At 41.9% G+C, this 19,802-nt stretch overlaps 1 protein-coding gene across 1 annotated transcript in view; it reads left to right on the top strand.

The window, feature by feature from the left end:
- FSHR (follicle stimulating hormone receptor) overlaps positions 1-19,802 on the top strand; it is a 191,327-nt gene that overhangs the window by 150,070 nt on the left and 21,455 nt on the right. Inside the window, exons 5-8 of the mRNA XM_040224770.1 lie at positions 9,837-9,908; positions 11,075-11,152; positions 16,526-16,594; positions 16,706-16,780. Of these exons, the coding sequence (XP_040080704.1) occupies positions 9,837-9,908; positions 11,075-11,152; positions 16,526-16,594; positions 16,706-16,780 (294 nt within the window). The remainder of the gene's footprint in view (positions 1-9,836; positions 9,909-11,074; positions 11,153-16,525; positions 16,595-16,705; positions 16,781-19,802) is intronic.

Here is a 19,802-nt window from a genome sequence, read left to right as displayed (position 1 = left end):
GTTGCGACCGGGCACATGGAGCCTCAGGCAAAAGGTAACAGACAACCCTGTCCAGGCATCATAGAGGTCCCACAAGCAGAACAGAGACCCAGACATGGAAACAGCATCTCAGTGCCCAAGAGAACTAGAGGAAAGCAAGTCATGGTTCAGGTTCTATGGAAACCAGGAAATCAGACAAGTTCTCAGTGAGGGCAAAGGAATGTAAGTCTGGACCATGATCAATGGACTTCCCAGGTGGTGCTAATGATAAAGAATCCACCTCCTAATGCAGAAAACATAAGAGACGCAGGTTCAATCCCTAGGTCAGGAAGATCCCCTGGAGGGGGGCATGGCAACCCACTCCAGTATTCTTGCCTGGAGAATCCCCATGGACAGAGGAGCCTGGAGTGCTACAGTCCATGATGTCACGAAGAGTCATACGTGACTGAAGCAACTTAGCAGGCACAGCATGCATGATCAATAACAGTGTCTGGACACAGAGCTAAGGCTTCATTTGGAATAATCTTATTTCCCTGGGTGAGAGATAAAAGATTTGAGTCCTATAGACTTCAACTAACTCCTTAAGGCCATACATCTTAAAAAGCAGTACAGTCAGGACTTAAATCCAGATCCTCTAGCAGGTTTGATCTCTGAGTCGGTAAGATTCCCTGGAGGAGGGCATGGCAACCCACTCCAGTCTCCAGTATTCTTCCCTGAAGAGTCCAATGGACAGAGGAACTGAGGGGCTACAGTCCATGGGGGTCACAAGGAGTTGGACATGACTGAAGTTACTTAGCACACGTGCACCTCTAGCATCACAGCTACTAGTGTGACGCTATGCTACACTTCCCATCTGAGAATAAGAACAGAGCCTGATTGCTAAGCCAGAATATTAGCTCAGATCAGAATCCGGGACCTCCCTGGTGGCACAGTGGATAAGAATCCACCTGGCATTGCAGGGGACACAGGTTCAACCCCTGGTCTGGAAAGATTTCACACGCCAAAGAGCAACTAAGCCCACACATTGCAACTACTGAGCCTATCCTCCACAACTACTGAAAACCACACCCGAGAGCCTGTGCTCCACAACAAGAGAAGCCACTGCAATGAGAAACCTGGGCACCAAAACAGAGAGGAGCCCTTGCTCACTGCAACTACAGAAAGCCCATGCAAAGCAATGGAGACTCAGCACAGCCAACTAAAAAAAAACTAAAAACAGAATCTGGCCTTCCCTGGTGGTCTAGTGCTTAAGAATCCACCTGCTAACGCTGGGGACAGGAAGATTCCACATGCCATGGAGCAACTAAGCCCATGGGCCACAACTACTGAGCCAGCGTTCTAGAGCCCAGGAGCCAAAACTACTGAATCCTGTGCACCTAGAGCCCATCCTTTATAAGAAGAGAAGTCACCACAATGAGAAGCCTGCACACTGCAACTAGAGAGCAGTCCCCACTCGCTGCAACTAGAGAAAGCCCTCACACGGCCACAAAGACCAGCACAGCCAAAAAATCAATGATAAATAAATCTTAACACACATACACACAGAGAGAGAATCTGCAGCCAGGCTAATAAGGCTGAGATCTTCAGAACCCTGCTTTGGGGCTTATTAAATTCCCACCGATTGCTACAGAGTCTGGTTTCCATGGAGACCAAGGCCAGTTTGAGCTGAACAGGAGTTAAATATTTCTAACTTTGAAAACATGAGACTGGAGAGACAAGAAAACAGGCTCTCCTACTGTCTCAGCTAAGTGGCGTATACAAGATCATTTTACAGAAGGAGAAACTGAGGCTCTGAAAAGGTCAATGAACTGCTTAACACCATTCAGCTTGTGAGAGAGAAAGCACTTAAATCCAGGGTTCCTAGTCTTAAGTCTAATGCCCTTTTCTTTGAACAACAGCTTATTACACACACTCCCACCTAACTCCAAGTTTATGTGATTCTATACTTAATCAAATCTTTATTTAATGATTTGGAAAGTACATGTTAGCATCTTTTCTAATGGTGTATATAGAGACACAAACTCTCAGTCAATAAGGACCTACATTTAATAGAAATCTTAGCATCAGTGAGCCTGAAAAGGTAAGGAGTCTTCTCTTTTATTAATTAACTATGGGACACTCATCTCCTTCTTATGAATCAGTGGATAACTAACTTCTCCCAGAGTGGCCAGGAGGAAGAAGTACATTTTATCTAAGAGACAGAAAAATGCACTTTACAATGTGAAAACAATAAGGAAGAAACAGTCTTAAAATAGGTGCAAATATATCGTGATAAACCAATCAGAAGATGAGAAAAGCAGTTCAAGTTCAAACCCTCAATCTTGGCTTCTAGGAAATGTGCTTTGGCAAAAATAATAAAACCCTAACCTAGACACACAACTAACAGTATCCCATTCTTATATCAAATTTGCCTAAAATATCTCAAGTCAGTTCAGTCACTCAGTTGTGTTTGACTCTTTGCGACCCCATGGACTGCAGCACGCCAAGCCTCCCTGTTCATCACCAACTCCCGGAGTTCACTCAAACTCATGTCCATCGAATTGGTGATGCCATCCAACCATCTCATCCTCTGTCATCCCCTTCTCCTCCTGCCCTCAATCTTTCCCAGCATCAGGGTCTCTTCCAATGAGTCAGCTCTTTGCATCAGGTAGCCAAAGTATTGGAGTTTCAGCTTCAACATCAGTCCTTCTGATGAACATTTAGGACTGATTTCTTTTAGGATGGACTGGTTGGATCTCCCTGCAGTCCAAGGGACTCTCAAGAGTCTTCTCCAACACCACAGTTCAAAAGCATCAATTCTTCGGTGCTCAGCTTTCTTTAAAATATCTCAAGAGGCCATTAAGGCCATGGTATGAACTCTGCTTCTGCCTCAGTTCACAAACTCAGAATTGATCATTCCCTGCCATGGTGGATTTTGGGTGGAATAGAAAAAATTGCATTCTTGGCTAGCACGTGTGATGAAGAGTGATGTCTTGTTCTCCTGACATTTTTCAGTTCAGTGGATTATGTACTGCTGCTGCTGCGGCTAAGTCACTTCAGTCATGTCTGACTCTGTGCGACCCCATAGATGGCAGCCCACCAGGCTCCCCCATCCCTGGGATTCTCCAGAAAAGAACACTGGAGTGGGTTGCCATTTCCTTCTCCAGTGCATGAAAGTGAAAAGTGAATGTGAAGTCGCTCAGTCGTGTCTGACCCTCAGCGATCCCATGGACTGCAGCCTTCCAGGTTCCTCCATCCATAGGATTTTCCAGGCAAGAGTACTGGAGTGGGGTGCTATTGCCTTCTCCGCATGCTTCTCTACCTAGTTTTAAAAGTTGTTGAGATACTGCCTCCTCTTTCCCTTCCCTTTCCATTCCATTTTCCCCTGTGCCCCATCTCTCAAACCCCTCTTGTGGTTTAAGCTATACACACTCATTTCCCTAGTTCAGGCAAATAAGCTCTATACTGTCTTAAAATCTGATTTCCTCTCCTTCCTGCAAGAGCTCCTCTATGAGTAATCCATCTCACACTGCTCTCCCTTTCCCTGAGTCTTAAGACACTCACCATCAACAACATATATCTTAGCACTAGACCCATCTGAGTATTTCCTCTATACTAGCCTTAAGTCCTCAATTCACCTGTGCATTCCCTGAATACAAGGGTATGGTCTTTGTCATCCTCTTTTGGATAGGATGGGCATTGTATGGAAGGAAGATGTATAGCCCAAAGCAAGACAAGTGAGCCCAAAACACTGAAAGTTTAAGAAAAAACACATACCAGCACTGTTGAATGTTCATGAAAGCACTAATGATGTTCGGGACAATGAGCCTTAGAGCTGTGGGGTCAATTGTTCTTGGAAGCAAATATATTATTGAGTGAGATGGCATGACATAGAGGAATTGGTTCCCATCAACTGAAGGGACCTCACTAAGTTCATCCTGGCAATAGAAGGATCCATTTTCATCACTAATCAATACTGAGGACAGTCAGGCATGAAAGGTGTTAACACCAGTTCAGAATGAAAAGCCAGCTGTTGAGAAGGGAGGACTATGAGCAGTTATCTCGCTTTAGAAGATCCATTTGCAGAACTTAAATTTGTTGGCATTTTACCCTCAGGCCTTTACCTGTTTCTGAAGATTAACTGTGGTTGAGTGAATCAAAATAATTTCACAGCAAACAGTCATTTGACCAAAGCAAACCCATTGAGACATAGAGCTCCTAGTTGATTACCCACTTCCAGGCTCCATCAGACATGAATTTATTGATCAAAGGGGAAAAATGAATTGAAATATAAGTGTTCATCCAAACTCCATTTCCTGAGTTATCTTGGGGTTATGAAGAGTTTCAGCTATAGAGTTATCATCAATAATCCATCTCACTAGATAGTCACTAGATCTTTTTAAGTGTCTAAAACTCAAAACTACTGGAATAATCTTAGCCGTTTGCTGTGTGTTTTCTATAAAGACCAAAGATTTCAATGTGCATCTACAGACATTTATAGATGTCCCATAAGTATAGTGACTTTGGAAGTGCATATTATTGATATTAAATAATGTACTTGCACTCTTCTTATTGATAATAAGAAACCTTTTTCTCCTTCAATTATATAAAATTCTTACTCATTTACTAAGACAGAGCCAGGTTGTTATGCATCAGGTAATGGATAATTTAACCTAATATTAAATCCATTAGGTATGAAACATAACTAGTGAGTGATTCCTTTTTTGTGTTCATCTCTGACAACACATAACACATTGCCTGGCCTGGTACATACACAAGCGCTTGACAGTGTCACCCACTGTGTCGGCATTGAGTTTTCAGGAAAAAACATGATTTCTGTCATTGGAAGAATGTTGAAGTTGTTCAATCTGGTTGAAGACACAGACGTTGAATAGAACATAAACACAAAATCATATACAGTTAAGAATTTTGATGAGCAGTAGTAAGGGGAAATTGCTAAAAAGAATATGATTATACTGGGAAAAATCAAAAACCTTAAGTTAGATTGGCAATCAGGGAGCTCTTTTCTCAGAAAATGACATTTGTAACTGAACCCTGAAGAATGAGTTGAGGTTGGCCAGGTAAGGCATGGGTGGTAAGCCTTCCAGATGGAACATGAGCAAATGCCTGGAAACAGGGAGGAACTTAGTGTATCTGAAAAATTGAAGGAAAGCAGTGGTGCTGAAGTGAATTGGGGAAATGACATCAGATGAGGGTCAAGAGTAGGCAGTAAAGAGTAAAAATTTTACTATGGGAAATAACTAAAGAAAAGCAGAGAACTAATGCCATCTGATTTACACTTTTAAAATGAATGCTCTGTGCTGAATGGAAAATGGGTTTGAGAAGGATAGGATTAAATGTCTGGAAAGCAGTAGACTATGACAGAAATCTTGAACAATGATGGCGGTTTGTTCTAGAATGGTGTTGATACAGATGGAAGAAACTGTATGGAATCAAGAAATATTTTGGAAATGGAATCTAAGAGGACTTCGAGATGGAGTGACTTCTGGGGGGTGAGGATAAAGAAGCCAAGTTTACTGTCACATTTCTAACAATTGATAGATGGGAGTGCTATTTATGAGGAAGAACTGAGAAAGAGCAGTTTTGTGAAGGTAATAGCAGGGGGACTAGTTTAGTTCACTATGCCAATAAGATGTGCAGAACAGGATATATGAAGTGAACTTCAGGGACAGACTGGAGAGGTCAGAAGTCAACTATAAATCTAGGAGTGGTCATCATATCAACACTACTTGAAGCCATGGGAAATGAGACCTTCCCAGCAAAATGAGAGAGAAAGGGCAGAAGGCTCAGAGTGCAGATGGAGGCAATGTGCCATGTACTTAGTTGCTCCATCATGTCCAACTCTTTGCAACCTCATGGACTATAGCCCACCAAGCTACTCTGTCCATGGGGGTTCTTCAGGCAAGAATACTGGAGTGGGTTGCCATGACCTTCTCCAGGGAATCTTCCCAACCCAGGGATCGAACCCAGGTCTCCCTCATTGCAGGCTGATTCTTTATCATCTGAGCCACCTGGAAAACCCACAGATAGAGGAGGCATCAACAACAAAAAAAGGTCAAAGGGACTAACAAAGATGTGGGATAATAGAAAAGTTCAACTGGACAGAAACTAATAAAAGAGAGAGACTTGGCGGAGAGTACTGACTTCTGAAAGGCATAAGAAAAAGAGAATTTAAAGTGACCATTAGATTTATTGTTTACGGGTTAGTAGTCATGGGGCATGAGAAAAGTAGATTCAGTGGAGAGATATAGCATGAAAACAAATTGGAGCATCCTCAACAAGCTGAAAAGGAATAGAACATAGAAAATGAAGATAGCATTCACAGACAACCCTTTCTAGAAACTTTACTGTAAAAGAAGGAAAAGAAACAAAGCCAGGCTGAAACTGGAGACAAAGTTGGAGTAAAGATAGATGATAACCATCAGTGAGTCCATGAAAAGGTGAAACTTGGTACAAGTTAGTATCTCTCTTAGTCTAGGTGATCCAAACTATGTCTGAACAAGGACTCAACAAATAAGCAGTTTCTTTTACATTCAAACTGGAGGAGAGGGGTTAGATGACTAAGAAGAAGAAAGGAAGGAACGAGAGAAGCTAACTCAGAAATGTCTTATTGGCTGACTGCCACCAGGAAATCAAGGCCAAATTATGCTAGAGTCCATCTAAGTTGTCCTTCAGAATATATTCAGAATTGTTCACCCAAGGGATGGAAGAGTTCACCACTAGAAAAGTTGCCCTATGAGACGGCAACCTCCTAGTATTTCCCAATCTGCCCCCTGCCTCAAAATAGTTGAGCAGATTCTTACAAGTGTCCCACTCAGAGATGGTAGAGGAACCTAGGGTAGAAAATGAGAGAGACCCAGTATAACTGAGGCCAATGTCTGCTAAGTTAAATCTGTATGTAGCTGGCTGCTATGGTAACCACTAAGTAAAAGATGGAACAAAAGAGTGTGAAGCAGGTTAGAGCAGTGTCTGATATAATGTCTACCTTGATATTCACACATTCCGTGTCCTTTCTAATCTGGAAAGATGAAATGGCTTGTGTCAAGTTCTTAACATGTCCATCCTCCTGATTCCTGGCCTCCAGACCTCCCCCCTGTTTAAGATGAATTACTCCAAGTAGCTGTGATACCTGACAAGTAAATTAACTGAATAAGGGTTTTAATAAATTCTGGTGACAGAAGCAAGAAATGTTTTAGAAACATCAACCAATTAACCTAGTATTTTATGAGCACATACTGTATTCCCAATCTGCACATAGTAGTATAGATTGTCAAAGAATATTAAGTGTGGTCTTTGATGTCTCATTAAAAGAATATTCCATAGACCCATGGGAAGTGATCTAAAAATAGTGGAAGGCTGGATATGATTAAATAACAAATGTAGAATAGGAGTGTGTCAAGCTAGCAGATATTTAGTTATGGCAATGCTTCTGTTGGTATTTCTCTGAGTAGAATCTCAGAGGCGATGGAGCACAGTCATGAAAGCTATTTGTTTGGGTTAGAAATTTCAAACTCCAAATGTTAACAGAAGCTATCTCTGGGTAGTGAATCTAGAGGTGATTTTTACTGTCCTCTGTAGATGTTTCCATAAGTCTCACAATAAATATATATAATTTTTATATTCAACGAATATATCTTTTTAAAACACCAAAGGATATAGAGCTGCTAGAATTCTCCTATATTGCAAGTGGGAATACGAAATGGTACAGCCACTTTGCAAAACAGTTTGGCAGTTTCTAATACAGTTAGACATATACTCACCATCGACCTAGCAATCCCACTCATAGACATTTACCCAAGGAAGGTAGAAATGGCCTCTCTTTCTCTCCCTCTGTCAATCTTGGTCTCTCTCACTCAAACACACACACACAGAATACACAAATGTTTAAAGCAGTATTTTTTTATAATCACAAAAGCCGAAAACAACCTAGGTGTTCTTTTACCGATGAATGAACAAATGATGATATACCCATTTAAAGGAAGACTAACCAGCAATAAAGAACAGTGAACTACCGATACATACAGTAACATGGGAGAATCTCAAATGCCTTATACTGTAAGAAAGAAGTTCCATAATATATGGTTGCACAGACATGACATTTTGGAAAAGGCAAAATTATATAAATAGAAACTGATCAGTGGTTGGTAGGAATAGGAAGTAAAAGGAGAGGTAACTATTGGACAAAGGGGCCACACAGCATAATTTGAAGGGTGGTGGCACTGGGTTTTATCTTGAGTGTGCTGGCTGTTAGATAGCTGTATATGCTTGTGTTAACTCAGGTCCAAACACGAAACAGTTTATATTTCAGTGGGAAGAAATTTTTAAGTAAATAACACAATGAAGTCTTCATAAAACCATGGTAACAGCCATTTTCCACAAACGAAAAACAAAGGGAGACCATCTCAAGGGCTGTCAAAATAATCAAAAGAAGAACTGATGAAGATGTGTTCTGTGTGGATCACTGAGAACCGAGCAGGAGCAAAACATCTGAGAACCATTACAGAGAATCCGTAGGCAGAATTTATGGGCTCTCTGAATACAGAAGCAAAGAGCAGGACACCAAAGTCTACTCTAGAATCATAAACCCCAGACACACATGCTCTTTCACAATGATGAGTGTATTGGTGCAGGTTCTTTAGCTTGCCAGCAAAAAGACCAAATGTAGGTAAGACACACAGAGAAAATGGAAATGGGAGTGGGGAGGTACTGGGAGGATTTTGAGTATCTCACAGGAGCCTGAGAAATGCTGAAAAACAGTATGCCAGGCAACTCTCATTGTCAATTGAAAATCTTCTTCACCACTGCTGTGGAAGCCAGTTCCACTCAAATTTCAACCGCCTTAATTTAAATTGGACAACACCTACTCTGACCTTGTGTTCCTCTCATTTCTAGTCCCAGGGCAGCTTCTACACCAATGTAAGAGATGCCCAGAGGGAAGTCTCTGGGTACCCACAAGCATACAAGTCAGGGTGGAGAGTTAACATCATGGGGATGCCGTCAACCAACAGGAAAGAGTAGTCTGTGAATAAATGTTTCCCTTTCTTCCTCATTCAGAGCAACAGTTTTGATACCCATTTTGAAAATATCCTACGTCAAGTCCTTTGCATTAAAGACCAGTCACAAGTAGTGCTGGCCAACTCAACTCATATTGATTATCCTTCCCTCATCTCTGTTTCATTTCCCCTGTCCCAACTCACTGAAGTCACATTATCAAATATACTATCTATAAGGCAGTGTTTATCTCAGGCTTGGTTTCCTGGGGAACCCAGGCCAAGACATGAAAGCCTTGGGAAGGATCCAATATAGCTCTGGAAATCTCAGCTCTAGAAATGTAGGGACTATCTATCTCATGAGCATGATGGCATCAGTGGACTCCACTCTAACCGACTTCCAACTTCTTCCCAGGAGAGAGTTTGATGGGCCCACATGGGCCCTCTGAGGTCAAAGGGTATGGAATTCATGCCCTATTATCGACAGAATCACTTGGAGAGGAGAAGAGGCAATTCTTCAGAGTATGTAGAGGTTGGAAGTAGGAGATCATTTAGGAAAATTTTGTTGTCCAGTTGCAAATTACTTTTGGATTATGTTGATTTCTTCTTTTTAAGCAAAAGTGTGCATTGTGTCCATCTTTGTGTCTGAGTGTAAGTTTCTTTTCTCTAAGGTATCAGCAGCTTCCTAAACCCTGATTAGAGCCTTAAAATAGAAAACATAAGCATGATTCACGTGTATTATGGGATTTTCTGGTAGTTTTTCTGAAAGCTCAATATGGAAATTTTGTATTTGGAAAGCCTAGACGGTGGCAATTGTTAAAACAGCCAGCTTCATTTTTCACTCACTCTTATTTTGTCTCTCTCTAGGTTAATATCCAACACAGGTATTAAGCACTTGCCAGCTGTTCACAAGATTCAGTCTCTCCAAAAGGTTTTACTGTAAGTTTGAAGAGCGGTCACCAACTCTTTACTCATAGCTGTTCTGCCCAACAGCCTCTGGGCCTGTAAAAAGCACTGTGTAGTCTACAGCCTCCAAATGTGTTGCTCTGGGTGAGCAGGGGTAGGAAGGTAAACAGCAAGCATCCCACCTCTACCTAAAGACCAGCTAATCTCAACTTAGTCAGCAGGCTCCTCAGTCAGACAGCTGTCAACAGAGCCAGCCAGCAAATCAGGAAGTCTCTCCTTTCTTCACTATTGAGCCTTTTCTCACCTCCCTCCTGTAACTCCCCTGCTCTTCCCCCAGCCTCCCCTCCTCCTTCCAGAATGCCCAGGCTGCCCTAGGCATAAAGAAATCACTTGACTGAAGTGTTAATGACAATGTATTTACCTTTTCCCAAGGTATCTATTTTGAAAGAGCAACAGAAAAGGCAACATATGATAGCAAGTTTATTTTCAATAGTGAAATTGTAAGAATCTGGACAGATGCAAAAGGAAGAGGTAGGAAAGAGATGTAATGAAGGAAGGAAGGAGAGAGGGAGGGAGAGAGAAAAATAGAGAATCCCCTCTAGTTTCTCAAATTGTCCCAGACAGTTTACTCCTTTTACATTTAAATGTTAGATCAGACTCAACAGGGAAGTTTCAGAGGATGAGAGGTACAAACAGAAAAATGAGATTTTCTTCATCCTTTTAGTCAGGAAGAGGAAAACCAATGATCAAACTTTTCTGTGACTCAAAAGAGGTCAGAGGAAGAAAACTAGCTTTAAGAAGTAGATTGAAATGGAGGAAGATGAAGGCCCAACTAAGGTGAATGGAGAGGTTTGGTAGAAATGGAAGGTCAGCTTAAGTGACTTTGTCATATTGAGCAGGTACCAACTGTGGAGGCAAGGATAATAAATGAGTACATGATAACCTCACACAGTTGAATTAGCCTAGAAAACTTTCAGAGATGTAACAGACTGCATGTCTGCAATTGCACTTTCAAGAAGAACTGATATAGTAGAGATAAATTAGATGTCATCAATTTCCCAAACATTGAGCTCCTCATTCTATAACTATTTAAGTATTACCTCAGTTAAAGACTACACCATGCCAAGTAGACTCCATGTGGGGAGGTGACACGGGATGGAGCTGATATAAACATCTAATCTGTCTGTACTTTCTTCCAGAGATATTCAAGATAATATAAATATCCACACAGTTGAAAGAAATTCTTTCATGGGGCTAAGTTTTGAAAGTATGATTGTGTAAGTAAAGAAAAAAAAATCCAATGGAGTAACATTTGGCTTTTCATGTAATGCTTTCTTTGTCATAATGGTATGTTCCCTTTTTTGCAGGGGGCAGGGGGGTGTAACTTTGGCATTTCTCCATTCCAATTTGTCTCTGATTTTGTGTTTTTCTCTCACTTCCCAACTTTACATTTCCAAATCACAGCATGGAGCCATGTTAATAATTTATGATTCTGTGGTGCGATTCAAGTGTTTAAAATTGCTCTTTGAATGATGGTCTCCTGTGATGCAACATCTGTTCTGAGGGACAGAATAACTCATGCATCAATAAAGCTAGTTATTGCCTGGCAAGGCTTTTGTTGCCCAAAGAAAAAGACCAAGGAGGAGTCTGAATCAGGAAGATATGGATATTCCCTCATAACCATGCCAAGCAGCTCCTGTTCAGCCCCACACTGGGCATATAAGATGACTTCACATTTGCTTAGAACAATCACATTTTTTTAATGAGCTTGAGCTACTCTCTATGATTTCGGGGAAAGTTTGTAAATGTACTCTACATTGTTAATGAACTATCTTCTAATCATTTGTGCCAGTATCCTGTGTAGCAGTTTATCCATTCCCCAAGATGGCCAGGAAATAGGGCACTCAGGCTACCCAAGTGCTTAGGGGATCCTTGGAAGTTAAATGCACAGAAGGACATTTGGGGGACTGGTAATTGCAATTACATATGTAAGAAAAGTATTTTCTCTTTACATTTCACAAATTGCTGTGTTTCTTTAAAATATACGTGTGCTTCAATATGTGGTTATGTACAAAAAGCAAGTTCTACTCTAGAAAGAATGTTGGTTCTTTTCAAAGCAGTAATATGATCCAGAGATCCATCTATATGAAAAGCAGACAAACAAAAACAACAACAAAAGAGAAAGGGGGGGAACAGAGGGAAATAGTAGGCAGAGAGGAGGATACATTGAAGAATAAAGCTAAACACAGTATTTGACATAAATTTATTACAGTGAAAATCATTCAGTTGTATCCAACTCTTTGCGACCCCATGGACTATACTGTCCATAGAATTCTCCAGGCCAGAATACTGTTGTGGGTAGCCTTTCCTTTCTCCAGGAGCTCTTCCCAACTCAGGGATCAAGCCCGGGTTTCCCTCATTGCAGGTGGATTCTTCACCAGCTGAGCCACAAGGGGAGCCCAAAAAATTTTTTACAGAGAGCCAACAGAAAAATTTGAAAGGGACTAGCAGAGAAATAGGATGTATGAAGGAAAATATAAAGTCAAAGGCATGGATTCAGAGTACACAGCAGCAGAACAAAATTGTAGATAATACCTAATCCTTCCACTTAATTTTGCTCATGATATTTGAAATCTGTGTGTGTGTGTGTGTGTGTTGGAATGAGTTGATGAGATGTGAGAAGCATGAGAGAACAAGAAAACAAAATAAATAAGTGGTAGGAAATATGTGCAAAATAAAAGTAATTGTTCTAAGCATAAAGGAGGAATAATACAATTTGACATAAGAGTTGAAGGAAGAGTTAAGTGAGAGAAGGAAGGCCTTAAAAGATGAGTGGAATTTAGCCACAGCATTGGCAAAGGAGGAGCAGAGGAAACAGAATCTCCAAAGCCAAGAAGGTTAAAACAAAAAGGTAAAAGGGAACTTCTGGAAAATGGTGAGTATCTGAGTACCAATGGCCTACTGTATTACAGCAAAGGGATTCTTGGCTTTCATAATGGAGGGAGGAGCTTAGTGATCAACGGAATCAGAACTACCTGGATGTTTGCACTGTTTTAAATGTTGCTCTAAACATACATGTCGTTTTTAAATATTGTGATTCAAGCAAGTTTATTAATACAGTTCTTTTTATTTTTTTTGGCTGCACCGAGGCCTGTGGGATCTCAGTTCCCCAATCAGGGCCTGAATCTGGGCCGTGGGCAATGAAAGCATCAAGTCCTAACCACCAGACCACCAGGGAACTGAGTATTTTTATAGAAAACATATGGAAAACATATAACTGAAATTAATATAATGTCAGATGTCAATTATCTCACTTTTTAAAAACTGGTGTGTACTAATAACATTCTCACAGTTTTGCATACTGATACACATCCGTTTTGTCCAGAACATCAGACAGAAAGCAAGCTCTCCTGACCTACCTAGTCTTAACTCTTCCCAAGTGGAGGAAATGAACCTAAGGAAATAAGAATTTGGGACACCATCTCAGAAACCCAAGACTACAAAAAATAAAAAATAGAGATCATAGCTGCTCTTCACTGACACCTGTCCATGGATACTGTATGGATCCCCAGAACTGAGAACCTACTTTCCTAGTGAGGACAGTTTTCATGAGAATCAACACTTCTCAGACATGTGTCCAAAAGACAAATTCACATTTGTGAGAAAAGTTTTTTTTTTTTTTTTCCCCTTAACCTTGGATGGCCCTTAATCCATATATAACAGCATCAGAAGGTCCACACTCTCCACAGTTTAAGTCTTCAGTTGTTCTTTGTCTGGGCCCTACTTCTGGCTATAGGGGCACGTTCTGCCTCTAGGGACACCCAAGGGTACTTGGGGAAAAAAAAAAAAAAACCTGGCAAAGTAGCTCTGATGATGGCAAAAGCTCTCTCTGCATCTTTCAAAATCCTAACCCCCTTTTCTACATATATATAAATAAATGTATTTTTTTTCTCTCTTTTTTTTTATTTTACTTTACAATTCTGTATTGGTTTTGCCATACATTGACATGATTAAATAGTCCAACAATGAAGGATTATCAGACACTTGGCTAGTAGCTCAGGGGGAAATGAAGAGTAAAAGCCCACCACAAGGAGGCCCTCGAGCCCTTCCCCACCTCCCCACTGACCATGCAACTAGGAAGTCTGAACAGGGAAGTACCTAGCTACGGCCTTACTCCACATGCGTTTCCTCCCTTCCTCAACTGGCTTCCGTCTTCCTGCCCCTCGGTGAGCTTTCATGGGCCAGGTCCTCCCACACCTTCATTCTTTAGAAAGAGGACAGACTCTGCTTCTGGGGCTTCCTGAGCTTTCAATGACTGAACATACTGGGGAAAGGACAAAACAAAAAGACTAAGGAAAACCATGATTCAGTTATTCCTTAGCTGATGTTCTGCCCTGTTTGTCGTCACCATCATCATGAGGCTGGTTTTAAAACCAGCACTCCTCTCTCTTATGAGACTAGGCACGTATTTGACAATTACCAGCTTCTCTGGTAATAGTTTGAGAGTTCTACTGCCTAACATCACCCCCTGGGCAGGAATTCTGGACATAATTTGTTTATTGTGTGATAATCCATTATTAACATCAAAAAATGCTACCTCCTTTGTTGATTGAGAAAATCTGTAAAGAAAAAGGGCTACTTTAAATACAATAATTATCTTAAATTAGTCTGCATTTTACATAGCCACATCTATTTCTATTCATGAAAAAAGTATTAATTATCTAGCCTATAGAAAAAAGATAATTGGCAGTCACATGGATTTGCTCACCACTTTTGCTGGATTAAGGGTCAGCCAATTACAGCCCAAGGGCCTAATCTAGTCCCTGATCTAGAACTTGTTTCTATAAATCAAGATTTTGATGATAAGGAACATGAATGAAGAACCTAAATGAAGCGAAATATTACTCCAAACAAAAGAAAAAAAATCCATTCTTTTCAATAGTAGACCTATATTACAAAAAAATTGTACTCAATTATTACTATTATACTTTGGTAACTTAGGTCAATAAAAATCTCATGGAAATTGTTTTTTAATTACCTATATAAAGTACCTGATGACTTTCCTGGTGGCTCAGATGGTAAAGAATCCACCTGCAATGCGGGAAAGGACAATGTGGGTTCAATCCCAGGGTTGGAAGATCCCTGAAGGAGCATACGGCAACCCACTCCAGTGTTCTTGTCTGGAGAATCCCATGGACAAAGGAGCCTGGTAGACTGCAGCCCATGGGGTCACAGAGTCGGACACAACTGAGTGACTAACACAAAGTACCTTTGTAATATTCTCATTTTGCCTCTTGGCCCACAAAACCTAAAATATATTACTGGGCCTCTCATAGAAAAAGCTTGTTGACTCCTTTGTCTGGTCCAAAGCCCCTAGGATCCAGCTCCCACCGGTTAGGGACAGCTGCTTCAGCACTGTCGCCCCCAGCCAATTGGCTGACAAACCAGTGAGGAAGGCTGGATGTGCTGGGTACACTTGGGAAGGTGTGGGACAGGCAGGATTGGGGGTGCACAGCTACTTCTTGGCCATCAGAATCCACCAGTTTGTTGTGAATGTTCTGAAAGACCTGCATTGCTCCTGTGTGGATTTTCAGCTAACTAGCTTTCAAGGGGAAGAAAAACACACACAGTGTCCTCCTTTGATTGGGCTTGTTGGGCTCCCCACTGCAGCAACAGAAACTCTCAACATCCTGGACACATGGGCGTGTCCCTGGGTCAGCTTTGGGAACAGTGCTATCTGCAAACCCGCCGAGCCGGACAAGGACGAGGACCTGACCGAAATCAAGAACAAGTGATCACAGGCTCTCTGGGCTAAGCTCTCCCATACTTGGGCCTCTGTTTTTGTTTTCAGACCATCCAGGAGCACAGCAGTGCAGATCTGTCAGCCCAAGCTGCCCTTGGGCTCCCCTGTCCAGGCAAACCTGCTCACTGACCTTCTTTGCACAATTTGGATAACGATTCCCCATCCCGTCCCACCTCCCCCAGAGCCTCCTCCCTCGCCTCCTCACACCCTCTCACCCTGCCACAGCCCACAACCTCTATAATTGATTTCTCTTCCTTTCTGGCTTAACCCAGAGCCACCTCCACAAACCTCCAATAGCCAGGTCCTTTATGGGTCATGGGAGATGTTCAGGTTGTCTGACAGTTTAATTAGATCACTTTTTGATGACAGCCAGGCCCGCTGCTGTGAATGAGCATGAGTGAGAGGCTTAAGGCAATAGAGAAAGGGGATACAATATGTTCTTTCTCTGTCTTACAGACACTTGTTCAATAACTATATGATTTCTGTCCTTCAGGATGAGAAAGATCTTTGTCTGCTCCTCCCATGGCATCATTTCTACACACAAATGATATGTGCAAAGACCTTATGGAATCCAGGCTGCTATGCCTAAGTGTGCCTTCTCAAAATCAAATTTCATTGATTTCTCTGAATAAGTAATACATGCACATAATGCAAACTTCCAGCATTACAAAAGGTTATACAGTGATAAATCAGTCTCCCTTCCACCCTGCTCCCTGAGTCTTAGGGTGGTATTTTATTTATGCCACTAACCTGTGCTGTCTGACCTTGCCCCAGTGCTTCCAATTATGAAACTCTTGTACTGTTTGCATCTGACATTATTGGTTTTTTAATGGGTCTTTTATTTCAGATGGCTGAGTAAGAATGGGATTCAAGAAATACACAACTGTGCATTCAATGGAACCCAACTCGATGAGCTGTAAGTAGCCCCGACTATTCTTCCAGGCCATTTAGAGGGAAATGGCTCCTTTAACAGTGATGTTTATGTGGCTTTGTGTTTCCCTCCTTCTTTTCTCAACTCCATCCCCAGGAATCTAAGTGATAACAGTAATTTGGAAGAACTGCCTAATGATGTTTTCCAGGGAGCCTCTGGACCGGTCATTCTGTGAGTAGCCTCCCTCGCTTCCAAGTGAAAGAGATCAGCATCTGTAAGTTAGCAGTCAACTTTGTCCAAGAGATCAAAGAAAGTGTGTAATTTTCTCCCATTCAGGGACACTTACAGGACAGGGCTGGCAATTAAGATCACATTTTATCTGTGTCATCTGCAAAGGTGATTGGACAATTTAGGGCTGATCTACACTCTAAATATCAATACATTAACAACAACAATAACAACAACAACAACTATTTAATGAGCACTTACCAAGTCCCAGAGAGTGTTTCAAAAATATAAGAGGCATTTTCTAATTTAATCCTTATAATAACCTCTGTGGTAGGAGCTATTTGGTCCCATTTTAGAGAAGGGAAAACTGGCTTCCCTGGAGGGGTCAATTCACCCAAGTCACAGAAATTTTAGAGCGCAGATGTAACACCAAACTGGTCTGACTCCTAGAGCACTCTTAACCACTCTGCTATACATCTCTTCCCTAAAAGGGAAAGCACAGTTCTTCATCTTCACCCTCAGGGTCCAGGAGTTTTGTTCAAACCAGTGAGAAATACACACATTATTTTGGATCCTCTTTGCCTCAATTCCAGAGCTTTTAAGATGCCTCCAGTGCCTCATGCCACTGTATCAGCACCTCTCTTTCTATTGTTGCTTGCTCTGAGTGACTTCACTTTGACTTTTCACTTTCATGCATTGGAGAAGGAAATGGCAACCCACTCCAGTGTTCTTGCCTGCATAATTCCAGGGATGGGGGAGCCTGGTGGGCTGCCGTCTATGGTGTCGCACAGAGTCGGACACGACTGAAGCGACTTAGCAGCACCAGCACCTTCCTTTCCACCACCAGGAGTGACTTTCCTCAGTTTTTATTTGCCCCTGCTCTTCTCTTCCACATGGGTCACTCCAACTCCCAGCTCTTCATTGACAATCTCTGCTAACAATAAATTCCTCCTCCTGCAACTCTCACAGCCTTCATGGCTGAAGGGCCCAGATCTGCAAGACCTTCTTTAAAATGTATTTCCCCAGGCTCTAAGCAAGACCCACTACATCTATGGACAAATGTACTACAGGAAGAAGAAAGGTATCCAGAAGGAAGGAGTCAAATACAAGAAGAAATAGTAAGCAAAGAAACAGATAAACATGTGAACAGATGTAAAGGTTTGCAGAATGACTGTTACATAGCTATCCTGAGGTCAGTTCAGGCACTTGCGAGCCACTAGCTTGTACCTCTTACTTGGCAGTCAGTACATAGGTTATTTACTTACCTACCTACCATCTACCAACATCACTTTCATTTTCACCAAAAAGCTTTCCAGTTCACCCTTGAACAACACAGGTTTGAACTGCATGAGTCCACTTACATATGGATACTTTTCAATAAATATGTACTGTCTGCAGTTGGTTGAATAAGAAAGGCAGGGCCATGGGACTTGAGCATCTATGGATTGTGGTGTCTGCAGCGGATCCTGGAACCAATTCCCCACAGACGCCAGGGGGCAGCTGCATTCTCCTTCAGGTTGGAACCCGTGCATCTCTAGAGTGAGATCCTGTGTGGCAGAGCAGAAATTCTATTAATGATTATTAATGATGATAAAAGATCTGCTGTCACTTTTATATGGGACTCTGTCTCTTTGAATAAGTTCAAAGATCATTCCAGAATGCCTGGTTTCAGAGAGGCAACATGTATGAAAAAAGGGATGGTTGCATGATTAAAGCAGAGATGCCAGAGAAGACTACCTAGGTTTAAAACCAGTTCTCTCACCTCTCTACACCTCAGTTTTCTCACCTAAAACAATGACAGGAACAATAATATCCATGTCCTAATACTGTTTGAAGCTTAATAATAATATATATGTAAGTGTATGTGTATATACATATATTGAGTGAATATACATATATTCACTCATTGAACAGATAGATTTTTAAGCACCAGCCCTATGCTATGCACTGTATATAGTGCAAGGAGCAAAAGTTCTTCCTCACAGAAAGCTTATATTCTTATAAAGGAGAGTCAGATAACAGAACTAAATATGCAACTTAATATACTGAACTATCATTATGTATGCTATGAAGTGTCAAGTAGGACCTGGGGGTAACAAATGGGGAATGCCAGGCATACAGTCCCTGTACTTCAATACACAAAGTCCTTAGAACTTGTAGGGCTTCCCTGGTGGATGCAGGAGGTGTGGGTTCGATCCCTAGGTCAGGAAGATCTCCAGAGGAGGGAATGGCAACCCACTCCAGTATTCTTGCCTGGAGAATCACATGAACAGAGGAGCCTGGGGGGCTACAGTCCGTGGGATCGCAGAGAGTCGAACCTGACTGAGTGACTAACACACTTAGAACTTGTAATGCTTAGTCAATGTTTCTTATTCTTAGAGTACCTGGGAGACAAACAGAGAAAGTGTATTTGATGTCTTTGACCAGGAGATCAACAGTGTGTTAATTTCACCTAGTGAACAGTCCTAAAGGTTTTGAACGTGCCTAAACCAGCACCCCTATCTTTCGTGGCAGAACATGTCTGTGATGGGGTAGGTTTCCACATGTGACCTTCACCAGGTACACTGTGACATCACAGCACCTGAACTACTGTCTGCTACTGAGAACATTCAAGCTGGACAGGCTCTCGTCTAGCTCATCACCCAGCTGAGGACATCAGAGCCAGAAATGGGAAGTAATCTGCTAACCATCACACTGCTGCTGCTGCTAAGTCGTTTCAGTCATGTCCGACTCTGTGCGACCCCAGAGACGGCAGTCCCTGGGATTCTCCAGGCAAGAACACTGGAGTGGGTTGCCATTTCCTTCTCCAATGCATGAAAGTGAAAAGTGAAAGTGAAGTCGTGTCTGACTCTTCGCAACCCCATGGACTGCAGCCTACCAGACTCCTCCGTCCATGGGATTTTCCAGGCAAGAGCACTGGAGTGGGGTGCCGTTGCCTTCTCCGTCACACTACTGCCCTAAGTGGCAGAGCCTGGACCAGAAACTAGGTCTCCTGCCTCATATCCTATGCATTCCCACCATACCA

The sequence above is a fragment of the Oryx dammah genome, unplaced genomic scaffold (assembly GCF_014754425.2).
Source record: "Oryx dammah isolate SB20612 unplaced genomic scaffold, SCBI_Odam_1.1 HiC_scaffold_25, whole genome shotgun sequence".
NCBI lineage: Eukaryota > Metazoa > Chordata > Mammalia > Artiodactyla > Bovidae > Oryx > Oryx dammah.
This window is presented reverse-complemented; position numbering and strand designations above follow the sequence as displayed.